General features: G+C 39.8%; 2 protein-coding genes across 14 annotated transcripts in view; one reads left to right on the top strand and one right to left on the bottom strand.

The window, feature by feature from the left end:
* ppil4 (peptidylprolyl isomerase (cyclophilin)-like 4) overlaps positions 1-18,839 on the top strand; it is an 892,903-nt gene that overhangs the window by 20,937 nt on the left and 853,127 nt on the right. The window lies entirely within an intron of this gene.
* amd1 (adenosylmethionine decarboxylase 1) overlaps positions 2,712-18,839 on the bottom strand; it is a 30,661-nt gene continuing 14,533 nt past the window's right edge. For 2 of the 13 annotated variants that reach the window (XM_087297868.1, XM_087297869.1), the window contains 7 exons: positions 18,295-18,421; positions 14,931-15,033; positions 14,778-14,820; positions 12,579-12,723; positions 10,614-10,706; positions 10,381-10,536; positions 2,712-7,797 (listed from right to left, as the gene is read on the bottom strand). In XM_087297868.1, coding sequence (XP_087153994.1) covers positions 7,657-7,797; positions 10,381-10,536; positions 10,614-10,706; positions 12,579-12,723; positions 14,778-14,820; positions 14,931-15,033; positions 18,295-18,421 — 808 coding nt within the window. In that variant the 3' untranslated portion in view covers positions 2,712-7,656. 13 annotated transcript variants of the gene reach the window in all.

Here is an 18,839-nt window from a genome sequence, read left to right as displayed (position 1 = left end):
TTATAAAAAATTTAAAACTGCTTTTATTCTAGCCGAAATAAAACAAATAAGACTTTCTCCAGAAGAAAAAATATTATCAGACATACTGTGAACATTTCCTTGCTCTGTTAAACATCATTTGGGAAATATAAAAAAAAGGAAAAAAAATTATTCGCCTCAAAGGGGCGAATAATTCTGACCATTTGTATGTATATATAGTATTTTGTATTGCTAGTATTACGGTGAACTCGTAGTGAACTTGGCTTGGTGCACGTGTAAGTTAAAGTATGACAGAGTATTATTATTTTAAAGTGGATTAAATTATTGGTAGGAACATTTCAGTAACTGGTGGGGACACGTCCCCTCTGTCCATGCCAAATCTCTTCTTGAGTGTGCGTTCACCTTTAGGGAAGCGTTCTCTGGAAATCTCCTAAATCAGACCTCAGATCAGACTATTTGGTTTCTCAAGCCAAAATAAAACGGTTGACAGAAAGCAGTTGTGGTCAGCCTGGGATGTCTTGTAATCCAGTGGTTGTGAGTGGACTAATGTCTTGACATTTCAACAGATCTATTTCAGCAGTTTTAACTGAACTACATGAGCTGCTTGTACACACATACTTGCTCAAAGCCTACCAAGCGATCTTGCCAAGCGGCAGTTTGACCCTCTAAGGCAGGGGTCACCAATCTCGGTCCTGGAGAGCCGGTGTCCCTGCAGGGTTTTGCTCCAACTTGCCTCAACACACCTGCCTGGGTGTTTCAAGTATACCAAGGAAGAGCTTGATTAGCTGTGTTAGATTGGGATTGGAGCTAAAATCTGCTGGACACTGGCCCTAAAGGAGCTAGTTTGGTGAACATTGCCCTAAGGCTTGTTTAACATCTTTCTTGTAATACAGATAATTGTATCTGTATGTAGCCTAAACCAATAGTTCCCAACCTTTTTTTTTTTTGTGCCTGTGACCCCCTTTCCCCCGGAAAATACAGTAAGCCCCCCCCCCACATACCACTTATATAAGTTTCAGTAGGTATGACAAAAAAAAAGTTTGTTTTCAAACAAACCTTATGTTTATTACTATATCTAGATATGTTTATGCACAAATAATAGCACCTTGCGGTATTGGGGATGAGTCGTCTGCAAATATCTTATTCATTTGGACAGCCTCATGCATTCATCAGCAAGAGCTTTGGCACAGGTAATGCACTGTGGCTAAGTCAGGGACATTTTGCTCCATGAGAATGAAGTAACCCCATAGTTCAGCTAACTATCTTTGTATTTCCTGCATTTCGTGTTTATTGCTAGTATTGCTAGTGCTGTGACCCGAAATGTTTGGAGCTTCATCCCTATGGGTCCAGTCAAGCGGCAACCTCCCGCTCTCCCTCAGGAAGCCAATACGGAAGTAACTAAAACTGCAATTCATCCGAAATTCCGCTAGTCCTGGCTGTAAAAAGGTGTTTACAGCCTGATACAAAAAAAGATTTTGGTTAATACAGCTAATATTACCCTTCATGACAACTGTGAGGGGGGGAATTTTTTTATAAATCATCCGTTTCCTTTATATTAAATTATATTAAGTTTGCATAATTAAGGGCGTGGCCACTTGAGTGACAGCTAGGTCTCGCTACTCGCCAACACGTCACCTGAATCCTGCAGATTAGCCACTGAACTCGGCATATTTATCGTATTTCTGTGTTGTTTTATGTGGCTTTACACAGTCAACAGCCTTTTGCACTTGTTTCCTACAATTATCAGATGATATGGGATGCAGTGTGCACTTAATTGTGCTCACAAACCATTCACGTGACCTCCATTTCCCATGTGAGTAAAGTTATATACCATCTCTATATATGTATTTGTTTTATTTAAGATCATTTATCGTTAATATTTATATTTAGAGCTGTAATGCACTTCAGAATCTGTCAGATTGATTAGCTGTAGGCTCTAGAACAGTCATCTGAAGTGTTGTCATACAGTGTTATGCTGGATTTCATCAATAGTCTTACATTTACTAACACAGACTATATCTGAAGTGTTTGGAAGTAATTTGCGTTTTCCTCCTGTTGGAAAACCTCATAAGAACAATACTTAGTGGCTCAATGTATTACAACGAGTCACAGGTTATAAAGTATTAAGCGTTTCTCCCAAAGTAAAGTGTGTCTGAACCAGGTCTAAGCTAAATTCCAGCAGTTGTCTGTAGCTTCGTTCACTCTCCGCCTCTTTGCCCTTTTTTGGTATCCCGCCGTGGGTGTGATGACGCGCGAACAAAATGGCGACGGTTGGCCACACCTACTTGTGGCTTCTTTTCCGCTCTTTAGAAACTTATGGGTGACGTCACGGATACTACATCCATATATTTTACAGTCTATGGGTCCAGTATGCTTGGGTCATTACTATTAGCTGCTGAAGGCGAATCAGAGAATTTTTTTTTTGTTGAGGGCAAGTTACAAATTTGTCCATTTTTTGGTCAGTCAGGGGATAACATGAACTAAGGCAACATGATTGTTTTCCTCATTGTCCACTGCTAATTTTTTTTAATATGACGCGACCCCCCCTCCCCCAGAGAGCTTGCTGAGGCCCCCTTGTGAGCCGGGACCCCCCTGTTGGGACCGCAGGCCTAAACATTCTGTAAAGTCAGACATCTAAAGTCATTATGTGCATTAAAATAAAGTGAGACCAAACAAATATTTTATAAAAGGACATCAGTGTAAATGGTCAAGAACTCACGCTCACACACTGCTGATAGTTAATAACTTTATTGAAAGCATCAAGCTCTTAGTACAGATATATTTAGCACATCTTGACCAAGGAAATAGCAAGAGAATTGGAACGGCAAAGTTTCCCCTTCCCAACTTCCTGTGAGAAATCCCACAACCCTTTCTAAAGGGTTTCCTCACCAACCTACACAGGCTGGGGAATAACTAGTCGAAATAGAAAACAAGAAAATCCAAATCATCTGAAGGAGGGAAAAAAAATAAATAGAATTAAACAGTTAAACTCAGAGCGGGTCAGAAAAGGAGGGGAAGAGTTGGTCCGCAACATCAATGTTTCCCCCTCAGCTCTATACGAGCCGGTGTAGAAGTAAAGACCTGGAAAGGCTTGAAATTACCAACCATTCACTGAAAAAGTGCCAGCTGTGATCTAGATATGATCATGCTTGTGATTTCTCCTAGCAGCGGTTTACATCCAATCGTTAAAACTGCCTACAGTAAACATCCGTCAACCGTACTAGACATTCATTAAAGGCTTTCTCTGGGGGAAAACCACGTTTAGGAAGAGATTTCAGCAACCAAACAGGAGACAAAACAGAAACATCCTCCTCCTCACAGCCTAACCAGCAACACAGGGAGGGAGAATGAAAGCAGCACGGCCATCAGATTGTCACACGACAGAAAATGAACGTTACCTAGGGCCCGAAGCAGAGACAGCGCACGGTAAACATCCTGCTGTGTGCTAGTTGCATGCAATAGCAAATGGGGGAAAATGTTGGATGATCTCCTTCAATGCACAGAGAGGATCTGGAGAGAAATCAAGTAATAAAGCTGCAGGTTATGCAGTGGCGGGGTGTGGAATGATCCGGGTCAGCCCTGACATGCTCAGATCAGTGCGTCTATTGTGTGCTTCTGTGGGGAGAGAGAGAGAAACTCATTTTGTTTAGAAAAAGGAAAATGCTTTGCTGTGCGATCGGCTCACGAAAGCAAAGTGTCTGTCCAACCGTTTCAATTGAGAGGTGTCAGGCCCGGGGTCCTTCACAATGACTGAAACTAACCTAATGGCTTCTTCTGAAGCAGCTTCATTATTCAGAAAAATCCAGCTCTGCTTCTTTTATGAACACTTTCAACCAGCCGATCCCTTTGTCTTCTGTTTATACACTCAAAATAAAGGCCATTTTAGCAATGGAGGGAAGGAAGACGATGCTGGATTTCACCATGATGGTTGCGTATCGCTGATTACACTAAAGGGATCCTTCACCCAAAGATGAACTCACTGCTTACTCGCGTATTAGAAGCCTTTGAGCGTCTTCTGTTGAACACACAAGAAGATATTTTGAAGAATGCTGAAAACTTTTACTACTGAATTCTATAGTATAGGTTTTCCTACAATGGAATTCGATAGTTAAAAGTTTTCAGCATTCTTCAAACTATCTTCTTTTGTGTTCAACAGATTAAAGTTACTCGAGGTTTATAACAAATGAAGAGACAGAATTTAGAGGTGTACTGTCTCTTTAGGGTTGTCTTCTGAAATGTTGACTTCGAGTTTCATTTCTTCATAGGAATGGAAATTAACCGGCATGTTTTGTGTAAGGTTCACCATCAAACTACCGTTTTACTTAAACAAGAACTGCATTTTTATACCAACCAATATTATTTTACCAAAACTGTAGGTCACATGTAGGTCACTTTCAAAACATTCACTTCTCTAGTGCACTTAAAGAGACAGTTCTGCAAAAAACAAAAGTTCAGTCATCTTTTGCTTCAAACCCCTGTACACTTTCTTCTGTCAAACACAAAGGAAGATATTTTGAAGAATGCTGAAAACCTATACAATGGACATCAATGGTTACAGCTTTCTACAAACTATCTTCTTTTGTGTTCAACAGATTAAAGATGCTCAAGGTTTGTAAGAAATGAAGAGACAGAATTTGGAGGTGAACTGTCCCTTTAAGGCCGTCATCTGAAATATTGACTTCAGTATTCTGACTAAAGCTGATGAAGATTATCAGATGAGAAAGGAGCGAGTTTCATTTCTTCACACAGGAATGGAAGTAGTGTAAGTTTAACCATCGAATTACCATTTTACTTAAACAAGAGCTGCATTTTTTCAGTAACCAATATTATTTCACCAAACTGTAGGTCACATGTAGGTCACTTTCAAGACATTTACTTCTCTAGAGCACTTAAAGAGACAGTTCTGCAAAAAAACGAAAGTTCAGTCATCATTTTTTCACCTGCTTCTAACCCCTAAACATTGTCTTCTGTTAAACACAAAAGTAGATATTTTGAAGAATGCTGAAAACCTATACTATAGACGTCAATGGTTTCCAGCTTTCTTCAAACTACCTTCTTTCGTGTTCAACAGATGGTTTGTAACAAATGAGTAAATGACAGAACTTAGAGGTGAACTGTCCCTTTAAGGCTTCATCTGAAATATTGTCTTCAGTATTCTGACTAAACCTGATGGAGATTATCAGATGAGAAAGGAGCGAGTTTCATTTCTTCACACAGGAATGGAAATTAACCGGCATGTTTTGTGTAAGGTTCACCATCAAACTACCGTTGTACTTAAACAAGAACTGCATTTTTTCAGTAACCAATATTATTTTACCAAAACTGTAGGTCACATGTAGGTCACTTTCAGGACATTCACTTCTCTAGAGCACTTAAAGAGACAGTTCTGCAAAAAACGAAAATGCAGTCATCTTTTGCTTCAAATCCCTACACACTTCTGTCAAACACAAAGGAAGATATTTCGAAGAATGCTGAAAACCTATACAATGGACATCAATGGTTACAGCTTTCTTCAAACTATCTTCTTTTGTGTTCAACAGATGAAAGATGCTCAAGGTTTGTAAGAAATGAAGAGCGAGTAAAAGACGGAATTTGGAGGTGAACTGTCCCTTTAAGGCCGTCATCTGAAATATTGACTTCAGTATTCTGACTAAACCTGATGAAGATTATCAGATGAGAAAGGAGCGAGTTTCATTTCTTCATAGGAATGGAAATTAACCAGCATGTTTTGTGTAAGTTTAACCATCAAACCACCGTTTTACTTAAACAAGAGCTGCAATTTTTCAGTAACCAATATTATTTTACCAAAACTGTAGGTCACATGTAGGTCACTTTCAGGACATTCACTTCTCTAGAGCACTTAAAGAGACAGTTCTGCAAAAAACAAAAGTTCAGTCATCATTTGCTTCAAACCCCTGTACACTTTCTTCTGTCAAACACAAAGGAAGATATTTTGAAGAATGCTGAAAACCTATACAATGAACATCAATGGTTACAGCTTTCTTCAAACTATCTTCTTTTGTGTTCAACAGATGAAAGATGCTCAAGGTTTGTAAGAAATGAAGAGCGAGTAAAAGACGGAATTTGGAGGTGAACTGTCCCTTTAAGGCCGTCATCTGAAATATTGACTTCAGTATTCTGACTAAACCTGATGAAGATTATCAGATGAGAAAGGAGCGAGTTTCATTTCTTCATAGGAATGGAAATTAACCAGCATGTTTTGTGTAAGTTTAACCATCAAACCACCGTTTTACTTAAACAAGAGCTGCAATTTTTCAGTAACCAATATTATTTTACCAAAACTGTAGGTCACATGTAGGTCACTTTCAGGACATTCACTTCTCTAGAGCACTTAAAGAGACAGTTCTACCAAAAACGAAAGTTTAGTCATCTTTTGCTTCAAAACCCCTATACACTTTCTTCTGTCAAACACAAAGGAAGATATTTCGAAGAATGCTGAAAACCTATACAATGGACATCAATGGTTACAGCTTTCTACAAACTATCTTCTTTTGTGTTCAACAGATGAAAGATGCTCAAGGTTTGTAACAAATGAAGAGACAGAATTTAGAGGTGAACTGTCTCTTTAAGGCTTCATCTGAAATATTGTCTTCAGTATTCTGACTAAAGCTGATGAAGATTATCAGATGAGAAAGGAGCGAGTTTCATTTCTTCACACAGGAATGGAAATAAACCGGCATGTTTAGTGTAAGTTTAACTATTGATCTACCGTTTTACTTAAACAAAAGCTGCATTTTTAAAAACTGTAGGTCACATGAAGGTTACTTTCAGGACATTCACTTCTCTGGTGCACTTTAATAAACAGTTCTGCTAAAAACGTTCAATCCTCATTTGCTTGAAACACCTATACATTTCTTCGGTTAAACACAAAGTAAGATATTTAAAAAAAGATGTTTTGAAGAATGTTGAAAACCTGTAGCTATTTATTTCCATAAACACTATGGGAGTCAATGGTTGCAGGTGCAACCATCGACTTCCATAGTGTTTATGGAAGTAAATAGCTACAGGTTTTCAACATTCTTCAAAACATCTTTAGGTGTTCAACAGAAGAAATAAAACTCAAAGGTTTGGAAACATTTAAGAGTGACTTAATGTTCATTTTTGGGTGAACTACCCCTTAATAGACAGATTACAGTCTATAAAGCTTAACTAGGTTTGTTTTTAGGAAAGCTAGCTACACACACACTCATCAGCACTTGATAATTCAGTCACGTGAATGAAACCGACGGGAAGTGAAGCACCCAAACAATCAAGATCTGAGCATGTCAGGGTCCTGGCCTAGTGAGGTCTGAAACCCTGTCTGTGGGGGATACGAGGACACACTTGCAGGAAGGGAAGGGAGCGTTGCATGTATCGAGACGGTGTGACATGCCTGGCGCACACCGCCGCGCTCGAGAACTCTACATGCACTTCAAGATCACAGCAAGAATGGGCTAGAATATCTACGGAGACACGAGAAGAGCTTTCATGCACAGTATTATTATCTACGTCATAGGTACAAGAATGCATAAATGTTAAACTCAGGGAAGATCTACAGCCAGAAGACTCCACGCAGGAGAAACGCCCCTGCGCTACAAGACTACGCCGGCCGCCGCCGCGGAGTCGCTCCTCGCAGCAGCAGCAGGATTTCTTTTTACGCTTCTTCATGTCAGAGGATCAGCTCTGCTTCTGCTGGAGACTCTTGGCGTAACTGGTGAAGACGAAGTTGTAGTCGTTGAAGTGGGCCAACTGGCGGTCCAGCAGGCGGTAACTCTCCAGCTTCTGGGCGGAGGAGAAAACGCTGCGACATTTGGAGCTCTGTTGGGGAGGAGAGGAGAGGGAGTTACGCCCGGTTTCCACTGAGCAATGCAGTAGTGCTTAATTCTGTACGGGTCACCCTGATCAGGCTAGTGTTTACACTGCCAGCAGGACCATTATAGTAGAGGCGGTGTACGCTAAATGTTGCAATCAAAATCACTAGCTTTGTTTTAGAGCTGCATGATTCATTGAAAAAAAAAGATTGTGATCTCGATTTAACCCTCTAGACCACGGCTAGTCAATTAGCGGGCCGAACCTGGCCCCCGAGGCTATTTGTTCTGGCCCCCCAAATAGTGTGACCAAGACATCAATAAGGGTGTCACGATCCTCCAAATCCTCGATTCGATTACATTTTCTATTCTAAAGGCAAGATTCGATTCAATTTTCGATTATGAATAATTAATTAATTAATGACTAATTAATTATTTGTAGCCTACCGTTTAAACTACCTGACCTGCATGGTCTTTGTTTTACCCATAAACAAATCCTACAGTAAATGAATAAAGGCAAGATACACACATAATTACCACCTGTCAATCACTTTTTCTGCGGGACTCGTGAATAGGCAGTGATCTGTGTCGTTATAATGGCGTCGGTAAAAAAGACGCACAACCAACAGAAACCAGCCAACAGTATCTGAGGTGTTCGCTAAAATGACAAAGTACAAGTGAGTGAAAGATTGAAGCAGTCCTCTGACTGCCTGGAGCTGCTGTCTCGAGCGCATGGCTGTGTGTGCGTCTGTGTCTGTGTGGTCACGTGATGTGCATTTTCAGAGGTAGAGAGGAAGGAGGGCTGCTCAGAAATGCTACACGCCACTGTGGATGTCAAATCGCTGTCGTTCTAAAATGCCGTTTAAAAACAAAGACAGTGTAAACAGGGCCTAAGTGTGAACTTTTCGCAAGCGGATTTGCAACGGGGGCGGGCGGAGGATCGCGATGCCGGTGTTGTCTATCGGACGAACCGTACGTAATACGTACATAGCAGAGCTTGCAAAACTGTGTTTTTTTGTCGACAACACGAACGTTGTCAACATAACTCACTGGAAATCCAAAATGCTTCCACACCGGCGACTTCATTGAAAGAGGAGAGGGTTTAAGCTCTGTCGACGGGTCTCCTGCTTCTGCAGTTCAACAAGCACTTCAACAAGCCTGTTTTTTTTCCGCTTGACAAGCCAAGCTGACGTGACATGGGGGCGTGGCAGCATCGACGATTCTATTTTTTGATTCGATAATCAAAATTGAGCATAAATTTCGATCGATTTCGATTAAAAATCTAAATCGTGACACCCCTAGACATCAAAAATAAATTTAGTTTAGTCGAAAAGCGTCCCCTATAGTTCTGAAGTGACGTGCATCTGTTCAATACAGCACGAGCTGCAGTTGAAGGCTGCGCAGAGCGCGAGTCACCTGACATTAAGCGAGTGGCGCGAGCAGCAGAAAACATTTACAGGGTTCTTACACCTTTTCCAACTTCAAATTCCAGCACTTTCAAACGTGCATTTTTATGCTTTTCCAGCACCTAACAACTACGGTAAATTACATTTATATATGCTGTATGTACTTTTTCACATTTAAATCCATTGTGCTAATTAAAAAAAAACAATATGACATCTCAACTTAAATTGTGGAATACTTTGGAACTTAAATTTGAGACAGTTCACCCAATAAGGGTAAAATGGGCCGTTATTTGTAACTTTAGGTGGTTTCTAAAATAAAATCTGTCAGTGTTATTTTCATTCTCTCGTTCCCAGACCTTTACATTTGTGGCTGTAGCTCCCTGTCATTTGAAGGAAGGCATTGGCTGAGTGATTGACAGCTGATATTCAATAATTTATGCGCATTCAGTTCAAGAGCAGAGGGCCAATCAGGAGAGCTTTAAGGCGGAGCAGGCATTGCAGGTTTTGTTTACTGCAGCAAGTTGAAATGCCGACTGTTTTAAACTATTTCCGAGCGCTGCGTTTCGTATTTTTAGGTGCAATTTTGCGTGAATGTCGTCTTAAATATGTGCATGCAGTGAACATATTGCAAAAAAACTGGTCCCAAAGCAACAATTTTATACACACTCGCAAAAATTGAGCTCGTGTAGATCATATATTTATATATATTCCTTGATGCACCGCGAGAGAATTCATGAATGGGAGTGAAGCGATGCAACTGAAGCGGATAGGTCACGTGATCATGACAAAATGGTGGATGTAGTACGTCTGAGTTTCTTTCATACTGCTTACATTCATACTGTATAGAGCGTAGTTTTCTAACGGCTGAGTACGTTTAAATTAATATGCAGTACCTACTGAGTAGTAGGCGGTTTCGGACTCAGCCAATGCCTTCTTTGTCTGTCAAACCCATTACAGGTGTTTCAGTCTCTGCTAGTGAGCTGATGATCTGAATTAGGAGTGTTTGGTTAAGGAGACATGGAAAATGTGCAGAGCTGGTGGTCCTCCAAGAACGTGGTTGAGGCGCACTGCTTTAGTCAACATAACCTAGCTAAATTTGCATATGGCATGTCTGTTTAGCGGAGATGTATTCATGTGGTCAAATGTACTTAAACCTGGCCCTATATTGAAGCTGTGCAATGATGTACCTGGTTGACGAAAAGCGTAGTCACAAATTTCCCTGGTTTGAAGACGTCCACGACTCTGCAGATCAGCTCATCGTAGGATGTCTGGGAGAGGTTGGTTTCAAAGCTGACATAGGAGAACTCTGGTTCAGGGGTGATGTGAATCGTCCAGTAAGTTCCCTGAGGAGAAGCCGTCTTAATTAAGCAGGAACTTTAGATAACATGTCTTTAACAGTCTAAGCAGGCGGCACCCTTACATCTGTTTTCATTCCATTCATGGAGTATCCACAAGGGTTGAACATCGTGGCATCAATCACTGAACCTGGAATCAGGTCACGAATTCCACTCATCTGGAGAGACGGCACAGGTCACGGGAAACAATGTTAGAAACAATACATTCAGATGGAGATTTTCATCATCAATGTTAGGTCAGATACTTATATCACTTAGAAATTCATTAACCAGTTACACTCCGCAGTTTCGTTTGAAAGTGTAGAATATATACGTTATGCACATGTGCATCATTTTGGTTTTTATTCTACTGCACAAAAGTTATTTACACTCAAATACACAGTATTTTGGAGACCCGAGCTGGGTATTGAACATTGGTTCATTTTCATATTTTTTTATATGACATGTACAAGTTATAGCTCAAATGAAAGCTCTTGCCGGTGCTCATACGGTTCTAGTATTTGTTTTACTGAATTATATTCACATATCAAACAGCTGCCGAATGAATCGCGGTGTTTCCATAGCGTTGAAGTGACAACAATACATTCATGATCACTAAGCAGCCCCAGATAGCACAGACAGCTGTCATCTCTTACCTTATGCTGTGTGCTTCAGGGTCATTTCTCTTCTGTTTTTGAGGTGATGTGCATAAGTAATCCTTTTATATGTCTGACGTGGTTCAAACACAGTGAATTATGTTTGATCAAACAAAAGAAAAGTGAAATATGAAAACAATGATCGCTCTCTGTGGCTTGTACAGCACCTCTCATCAGTTGGAATACAGTAACTTTTGCATAGATTATGGTAGAGACATTTTTCTTTTTTCCTATGATTACAGACATGTGCAGGAACCACCAAAATTAATTACAGCACGCTAGACCACACTTAAAAAGGCACACTTTCAAATTTGAGTTTATAAAAAAGAAATACAAAAAGTGCCTCTTTTTTAGGTGTTTATTATAACACAGACGACATATAAAGATATTTTAAACACTTTTATTAGTGTTTTATGAAAATTCAAAGGGTTTTCTTTAAAATGATACCAACTTTTTTTTTGCATTTACACCTCTGCATGTGGATTTGGGAAGCTTTTAAATTTGGGTTGGCAAAATCCAGGCGGAAATCCCAAAATAACAGCAGAGTTTAAGAGGTTAAAGTGGTATGTAAATTACTTTCCTAATTAGGGCTGCATGATACTGGGATGCCATGTTGCTCTTAAGTGTTGTGATAACGATACTGATCTTACAATCTAACTAACTTGCTTAATGCTATTTTATCAACAATTTAAATGAATATATATTCATGTTAAGATCATAAAATATACATATATTATGTATAATAAACAGGTAATAGTTTTATAAATTTAATTAGCGCAGAAAAGTGTCAAGGTGCAAATATTTAGACTTTAAAACACCAATGACTGAACACCTCAGCAGAAATTCAGATTTTATAGTTTATTTTAGCTCTAGATTCAGATAATAGCACCTGGAGAGGTGGGGTAAAGATCTCGTCTGATTGGTCAGATTTGGATAAACATTAAAAATAATTCATCACACTTCTCTGCGATATGGATATCGCATATACTATTATCCCGTAACTATTACTCAATAGGCAATTGAATTAAGTATTAATTTAATACAACTTTAAATCAATATAAATCTCAAAGCATATTAAATGCAAATTAAATATGTTTAAATTCGTCAAGCAGGGCCTTTTTAGCTTTATTTAAAAAATGTTAAATGCAAAAACATGAACGTTTAAAATAATATAAGTTAGACACCATATAAGTTTATGCGAATTGATCTGATTAAAAAAAATCAGAACGGATTTATACAGAACAGTTGAATTAATGTAGCTTTGTAGGCAAGTTTATTTTAGTAATTTAAACTAATGAAATGACCCAAAGTGTTTTCAGCGGTCTTCAGTTTTGAAACTCAAGCAGGTTTGGAACAAGTGAAGGGAGAGTAAATGACTGGGTGAAAGGTACATACACGAGTGACATCATTAGCAGAAACACCGTCTTTCATGTAGAACTGGTCCATCACAGCTGGGTCGAGGTCACTCATCAGAACTTCTAGTGTCTGGTCCGCCTGCTTATTCTCCCAGAACTCCGGCAGCTCCAGCGTAAACAAATACCTGCAGCACAGAGACCAACACAGCCTTAATCGATACTCAAGTTTTAAAAACGTCCATTTCCTGCTGACATTTGAGTGCTGTTGAGCACGTTCCTGAACAGCGCTGATTTGCTATTGTGTTGACGTGCTCAACAGAAATGACTGTGATTGGCCGAGAAGCTCATCAGTTCACCGAACTCATCGCTGTTTACTGAGTGTAACCACAGATACAGGAACACTAGAGCGTTTTAAAGCCGTGATTCATCAGCAGATCGCTCGTATGTCAGCTTATAGACAAACCAGCTGATCGACGTGACTTTAAAATGCTCCAGTGTCCCTGTATCTGTGGTTACAATCAGTAAACAGCGATGAGTTCGGTGAACTGATGAGCTTCACAGCCAATCACAGTCATTTCTGTTGAACATGTGAACACAATAGCAAATCAGTGCTGTTTAGTGAGAAATGATCGTTTTAAAAACGTCAGTATTGATTGGTACCGATTTCCAGTATCGTGACAACCCTACCTCAACCTCAAATACACATCCAATTGAATATTACGATTTCAAAAACCGTTACTGTACCTCAATTTGCATACCATCCCTCCTAAATAGTAGTTGGAAAATAGAATTTGAATGTCCCAAATCACAGTATGTTGAAATGAGCATCCAAAACTTACCCGGATACTCTACTGTTTTGGGTAGAAATTAGAAGGGCAGATATGAGTGTACGTTAACAGCTAATACTACCCAGAATACATTGTGTGTTGAATATAAATTCAGTTAGAATTCATAGATTATAGTTAACCTAATTGAAAATATTTAAATCACATTTTCTTCTTTATACTACGTCCTAAAAGTATAAAGAAAAAACACATACTTTTAAGTGTTTAACAGAAGAACATGCAAGCTTTGGCACATACTACTATGTGAATTGACCCTTCTTTTGCTTGGTTACATTGACTGTCAATCATCTCAATACTACTGCAACTCTCTACTAGCCGGGCTTCCAGCTAACTCTATCAAACCTCTTCAGCTGCTTCAGAACGCAGCAGCACGAGTGGTCTTTAATGAACCTAAAAGAGCACATGTCACTCCGCTGCTCATCCGTTTGCACTGGCTGCCAGTTGCTGCTCGCATCAAATTCAAAGCTCTGATGTTTGCTTACAAAGCGACTTCTGGCTTTGCTCCTTCTTATCTGCTCTCACTTCTGCAGATGTATGTGCCCTCCAGAAACTTGCGTTCTGTGAATGAACGTCGCCTCGTGGTTCCATCCCAAAGAGGGAAGAAATCACTTTCCCGAACTCCCGCGTTCAATCTGCCCAGTTGGTGGAATGAACTCCCTAACTGCATCAGAACAGCAGAGTCACTCGCTGTCTTCAAGAAACGACTAAAAACTCAACTATTTACTCTCCACTTCACTTCCTAATCTGCAATTCCCTCTCTGACCCTTCCACTAACTACATTAATAATAAAAAAATAATAATTACTAATGTTTTGCTTCTTACACTTTCTTTGCATACCTGAAACTTGCCTACAGCACTTATTCATTGTTGCTCTTATAGTTGTGTAAATTGCTTCCTTGTCCTCATTTGTAAGTCGCTATGGATAAAAGCGTCTGCTAAATGACTAAATGTAAATTATCACGAGTATTCCATGGTGCAGATCCGTGCGTACACCTAATGGCTAATTTTACCCTTTTGAATGTGAATTTGATTACTATAGAAATTACCAAAGCTGCGGTCACATTGGATTTTTCTCCCCATAGACTTCCATTCATACGCACGTGAATGGGTCAGACCGGAAAAGCAAGGTAGAGCGTCAAGCGAAATCGCATCCCTTGACTGCATCGAGGATCAAAACATGACCTCTCTAGACAGAAATTTAAAATACGGCCCAATCGCTCGCTTTTTTTTTAATGTCTAATCCTCTTGTTTGACCCCACCCCTTTTCGCAGCGCCGCACGAAAGAATATCGTATGATCAAACTCTCGTGTGACCGGAACTAAACTGTGCAGGGCTGCGGCCCTCCAGGAATTGAGTTTGACATCCCTGCTATTAGCAGATGTAAAATGCCTCACCAGCAGTCTGAGTTCAGACGTCCCATACAGTAGGCTGCTCCATCTGCAGATGAACACAAGAGAATATGATTAGGAAAAAACTAAAACGGGGACAAAAAAACATGCAGTTATTGCAGTCACACTTAGCTGCATCTCATGGTTATGATCACATACTTGGAAAAATCTGGCTGAGGAACTCGACTTCCTCCTGGAAGTTGCGGTGAGGGAACTCTTGATGGGTGGGCTTCATAAAATTTTTGCGAGAATAGAAGAAATTCTGAAAGTAAATAAGGATGATCAAGTCACATTTTCAGAAATCAGCAACTTGTGGCTATTTCATGACTAAGATTAAACCTGTTTTGTAATAGTGCTGGGCGATTAATCTAAGTGAAACCTCAAAAGCGATTGAGCAAAGCTGTGATTGTCATGCACATCTTGTCAGGAAAGCACAGTTCTGTGATGAGAAAGTTCCTCTGAAGGTGCACATGAGCCTGCATAGCACTGCATCATGAACAGAAGATGTAACTGCTTTCATTAGCAGTGATTCCATCCAAGGTGGCAAATTAGACATGCACAAAACTGGAATAGACCATTTTGAGGGATGTAAACAATAACAATGGTCCTAACGTATTTCCTGTTTTAGAGTTGATTTTCATAGCTCCCAATAATCCTAAACAGATTGATAATGTTATGACAGCTGTTTCAATGTTGAGATATGATTGACTTGCCTCTTGTTACAGTTATTAAAACAGTTTGACAACAAGCAAGAAATGTTCATGGGCCAATGGCATCACCACATTGAAATGGTCTATGGCTGTTTCTCAATACGCGTTCCTATTTGTCCTCTTGAAACGTCATCAACCGTCGCCGAAGGACTGTTCCAATTCAAAGTTCACATCTTGTCAAATACAGATAAAATTCCAAGATGTGTACTTGCTCCGCCCCTTTTGCCAAAGATGCTTCGAGAGGTGACTTGTGCAAACTTACAAAGCACAGGTATCCTAGAATGCATTGCAGCGTAACCAGCGAAAGCTAATGACAGAGGAGAAAACCCACACGGTTTTAAAAATACTCCTTTGTTGTGTTGCAAATTTAAGGTTTAGGAGTTTTTCAGGTGAGAATGAAGTTGTTTTAAACTTGGTTATAAAGATAGCGCATATTTGGCGACGTGCCTCAGACTGTCAGCGGAAGCTTCGTCATTACCTCCCCCACCGGGAGCAGCTTCAGCCAGTCCATCACGGATGTACAGCTGGATTGCATCTGTCCATTGTAGTTAAAACATAATATTTAGTACATTGAGCGCATATCTAACGGACAGTTTTTGGTCTTTTAAATCTATTATTTGTTCTCAGGTGTAATATTCTTTCAGTGTTATTTTGTTACCTTTAATAATTGTCTTTAAATATGTTACCGTGTTGTACAAGGTTTGTCTGTTTACCAAATTACTTAACGTTAACTTTATTTCAAATTGTGTACGTCTTGTACAGTATATCCATTATAGTTTATTAAATTTGATTAAAAAAAAAAGACAAGAGTCTGTGTATAATAACCAGCGACGAGATGATCCCAAGGTGTCCATATCCTGGACCAGGCCGTATCCTGAGCAGCTGCTGTGGTGGTCATGGAGGAGTGGAGAGCACGAGACTGATTCCTGTGACGCTTCAAGGACAGACGAGTCTTCGCTGAGGCCAAGCTTCCTGCCTCCGCAACGGAGACTGCAGCTCTGCACAAGATGTTTAGCCAACAGAGAAATTAAAATGGTCGTGCCCAACTGAGTCTGGTTTCTCACAAGGTTTTTTTTCTTCACATTCGCCAATTGGTGAAGTTTTTTTCCCTCTCCGCTGTCGCCACTAGCTTGAAGGGTTTGGGATCGGTAGAGCTACGCATCAATGAATTTGCTGCTCAGTGTTTAGGCCCTCAATTGTGACTAATAATAAACCACACTGAACTGAGCTGAACTTAAACAGTAAATACTGAACTACACCGTTCCAATTTACTATGATCTTTTATGTGAAGCTGCTTTGTCACAATCTACATTGTAAAAGCGCTACACAAATAAAATAAAGGTGAATAACCCATTTTACTCCACATTTAAGTGATATATTTATACTATTACAATTTTTTAAAAAGCATGCGAGTCAGCCGACCCAATATGAAGGGGGCAGAGCAGGATTCTCCCGATGACCACCGGCGCAATATTGTTCTTTGTTATAACCCGCATCAGTTTAAACTCGGTAAACGCAAGCTTCTTTGGCGATAGTGTTTTAGCGGACATTTGCGCTGTTGCAGCCTGATCTCACGAGGAAACATATGAAAAAGTTTCGAATTGCCGTGAGATTGTGTTGGCTGAACACGCAGTGCATGCAGCGCATCGAGATTCTGTGTACTTTTCACTCTTCAGCCATTTGCATTCCCCGCGGTAACAAAAGCTCCCTCCCTGTCATCTGACAGCGGAAAGTCTTGAGTGATTGACAGCTAATATGAACCAATATAGCGGCAGGGAAGAGCGATTCAGCTCGTTTTTAGAAATAAAAAAAACAGGTCGCACTCCAACCATTATATGCAGTCCCACAAATGCTCCCAAATATATTGAGGTCGCACAGCTTAAAGACCAAAATGGTTGCAATTTCGAGCCCTGTTATTAATTATAAGACCGTGCTTTATGTAATTAATGATTTTATTGTTAGTGTACAGTGAAACCGATGAATCCATGATGAGGTGTGTGACGTTACAAAAGTACACAGCCGTTTCATTCCACAAGTACCCGACTTGTGTCCTCGCATCCTTGGTAGTTCGTTCTTCGAAGTCTGAACTTGGCACTTCCGAGTCCGAACTTTACGTACTTGATATTGAGAGACAGCCTTTCTCAACAACATAAACAAACAACACTTCAGATGTTTTACAATGTGCTAGAAACATGTCTGCAAAGTACATACACATTCTGAACTCAAAACACATGACTTTTTTGATGCACATGCTGAAATGTATGCCATGATCCAAATTGTACATAAACATCAGTGGATGGAAAGATGGCTACTGGTTCACTGAAAATAAACACACGACTACAAAACCATCCCACAGAAGGAATCATTTCAGACACTCGACTGCAGTTCTAAAGTGAGTTTGTAGTAAAAGCACATTAATATATTTGGTCTTTCACATGCAGCATACTTGAACACAGAGCTGTAGTTCACAGAGAAGCTGCAAACACTTACTTGCTGTCATTATCACAGAATGCTTATCTATATGTCATTATGGACTGATTAAATTATCTGTGATTAAAAATGCAATTTCAGTAGCTTATCAGTGAACTATGACTCTCCTGTAGTAAAGCTGCAGGAGGATTACTAGTTACTTTCCTCGATTAATCACCCAGCACTATTTTGTAATAACACAGAATAGCAACAATGAATGATCTATAAATGATGGCATCATGCAAACTATAGTTGGTAACTCTCTACAGTGTGATCGTTAAAAACACATGACCTCATTAAGGTGATGTGTTGCTGTCAGAGCTTCTAAAGTATGTGTCTGGTACCTCGATGGCATCAAAGCCGCAGTACTCGCGAGCCAGCTCCAGCAGTGGCACCAGTGCCTGCAGTAAGAGGGTGGTTCCGCATGTCTTCAAAATGAAACGTCTCTTGGAGACAAACATGCTACTCTCACTGACAGACACAAACACACAAGCAGAAAGGGTTAATCTCTCCCATCATCAATGCTGTTAAATGTTAAAGTCACACAGAACATGAATATTTATGAACCCGAACACAACATTTCTTCCTTTACACGGGAATATTTTTGACATTACATTGTGTGGGTCAAAATTATTTTTATTTTAAGCCAAGCATAATAGGAATATTTAAGTTGGCATTAAATCTAAATGTTCCTGTATATAGTAGTGCTTGTTATAAGGGATGTTTCTGTGCACTTCATTATTTTGTCAAAATTAATTTGACCCCATAATCTTTAATTCAAAAAGCATAACCTTCTCCCCCCCCTCAAAAACAACGTTTCTACACTTCTGGTCACATGGAATACATTTAAGGCAGGGCTATTAATCATTTAGGGAGGGGCTATCAGTTC

This window comes from Danio rerio, chromosome 20 (assembly GCF_052040795.2).
Source record: "Danio rerio strain M-AB ecotype USA chromosome 20, GRCz13ab, whole genome shotgun sequence".
Lineage (NCBI taxonomy): Eukaryota > Metazoa > Chordata > Actinopteri > Cypriniformes > Danionidae > Danio > Danio rerio.
The sequence above is the reverse complement of the archived record's forward strand: the minus strand, read 5'-3'. Positions and strand labels throughout refer to the sequence as shown.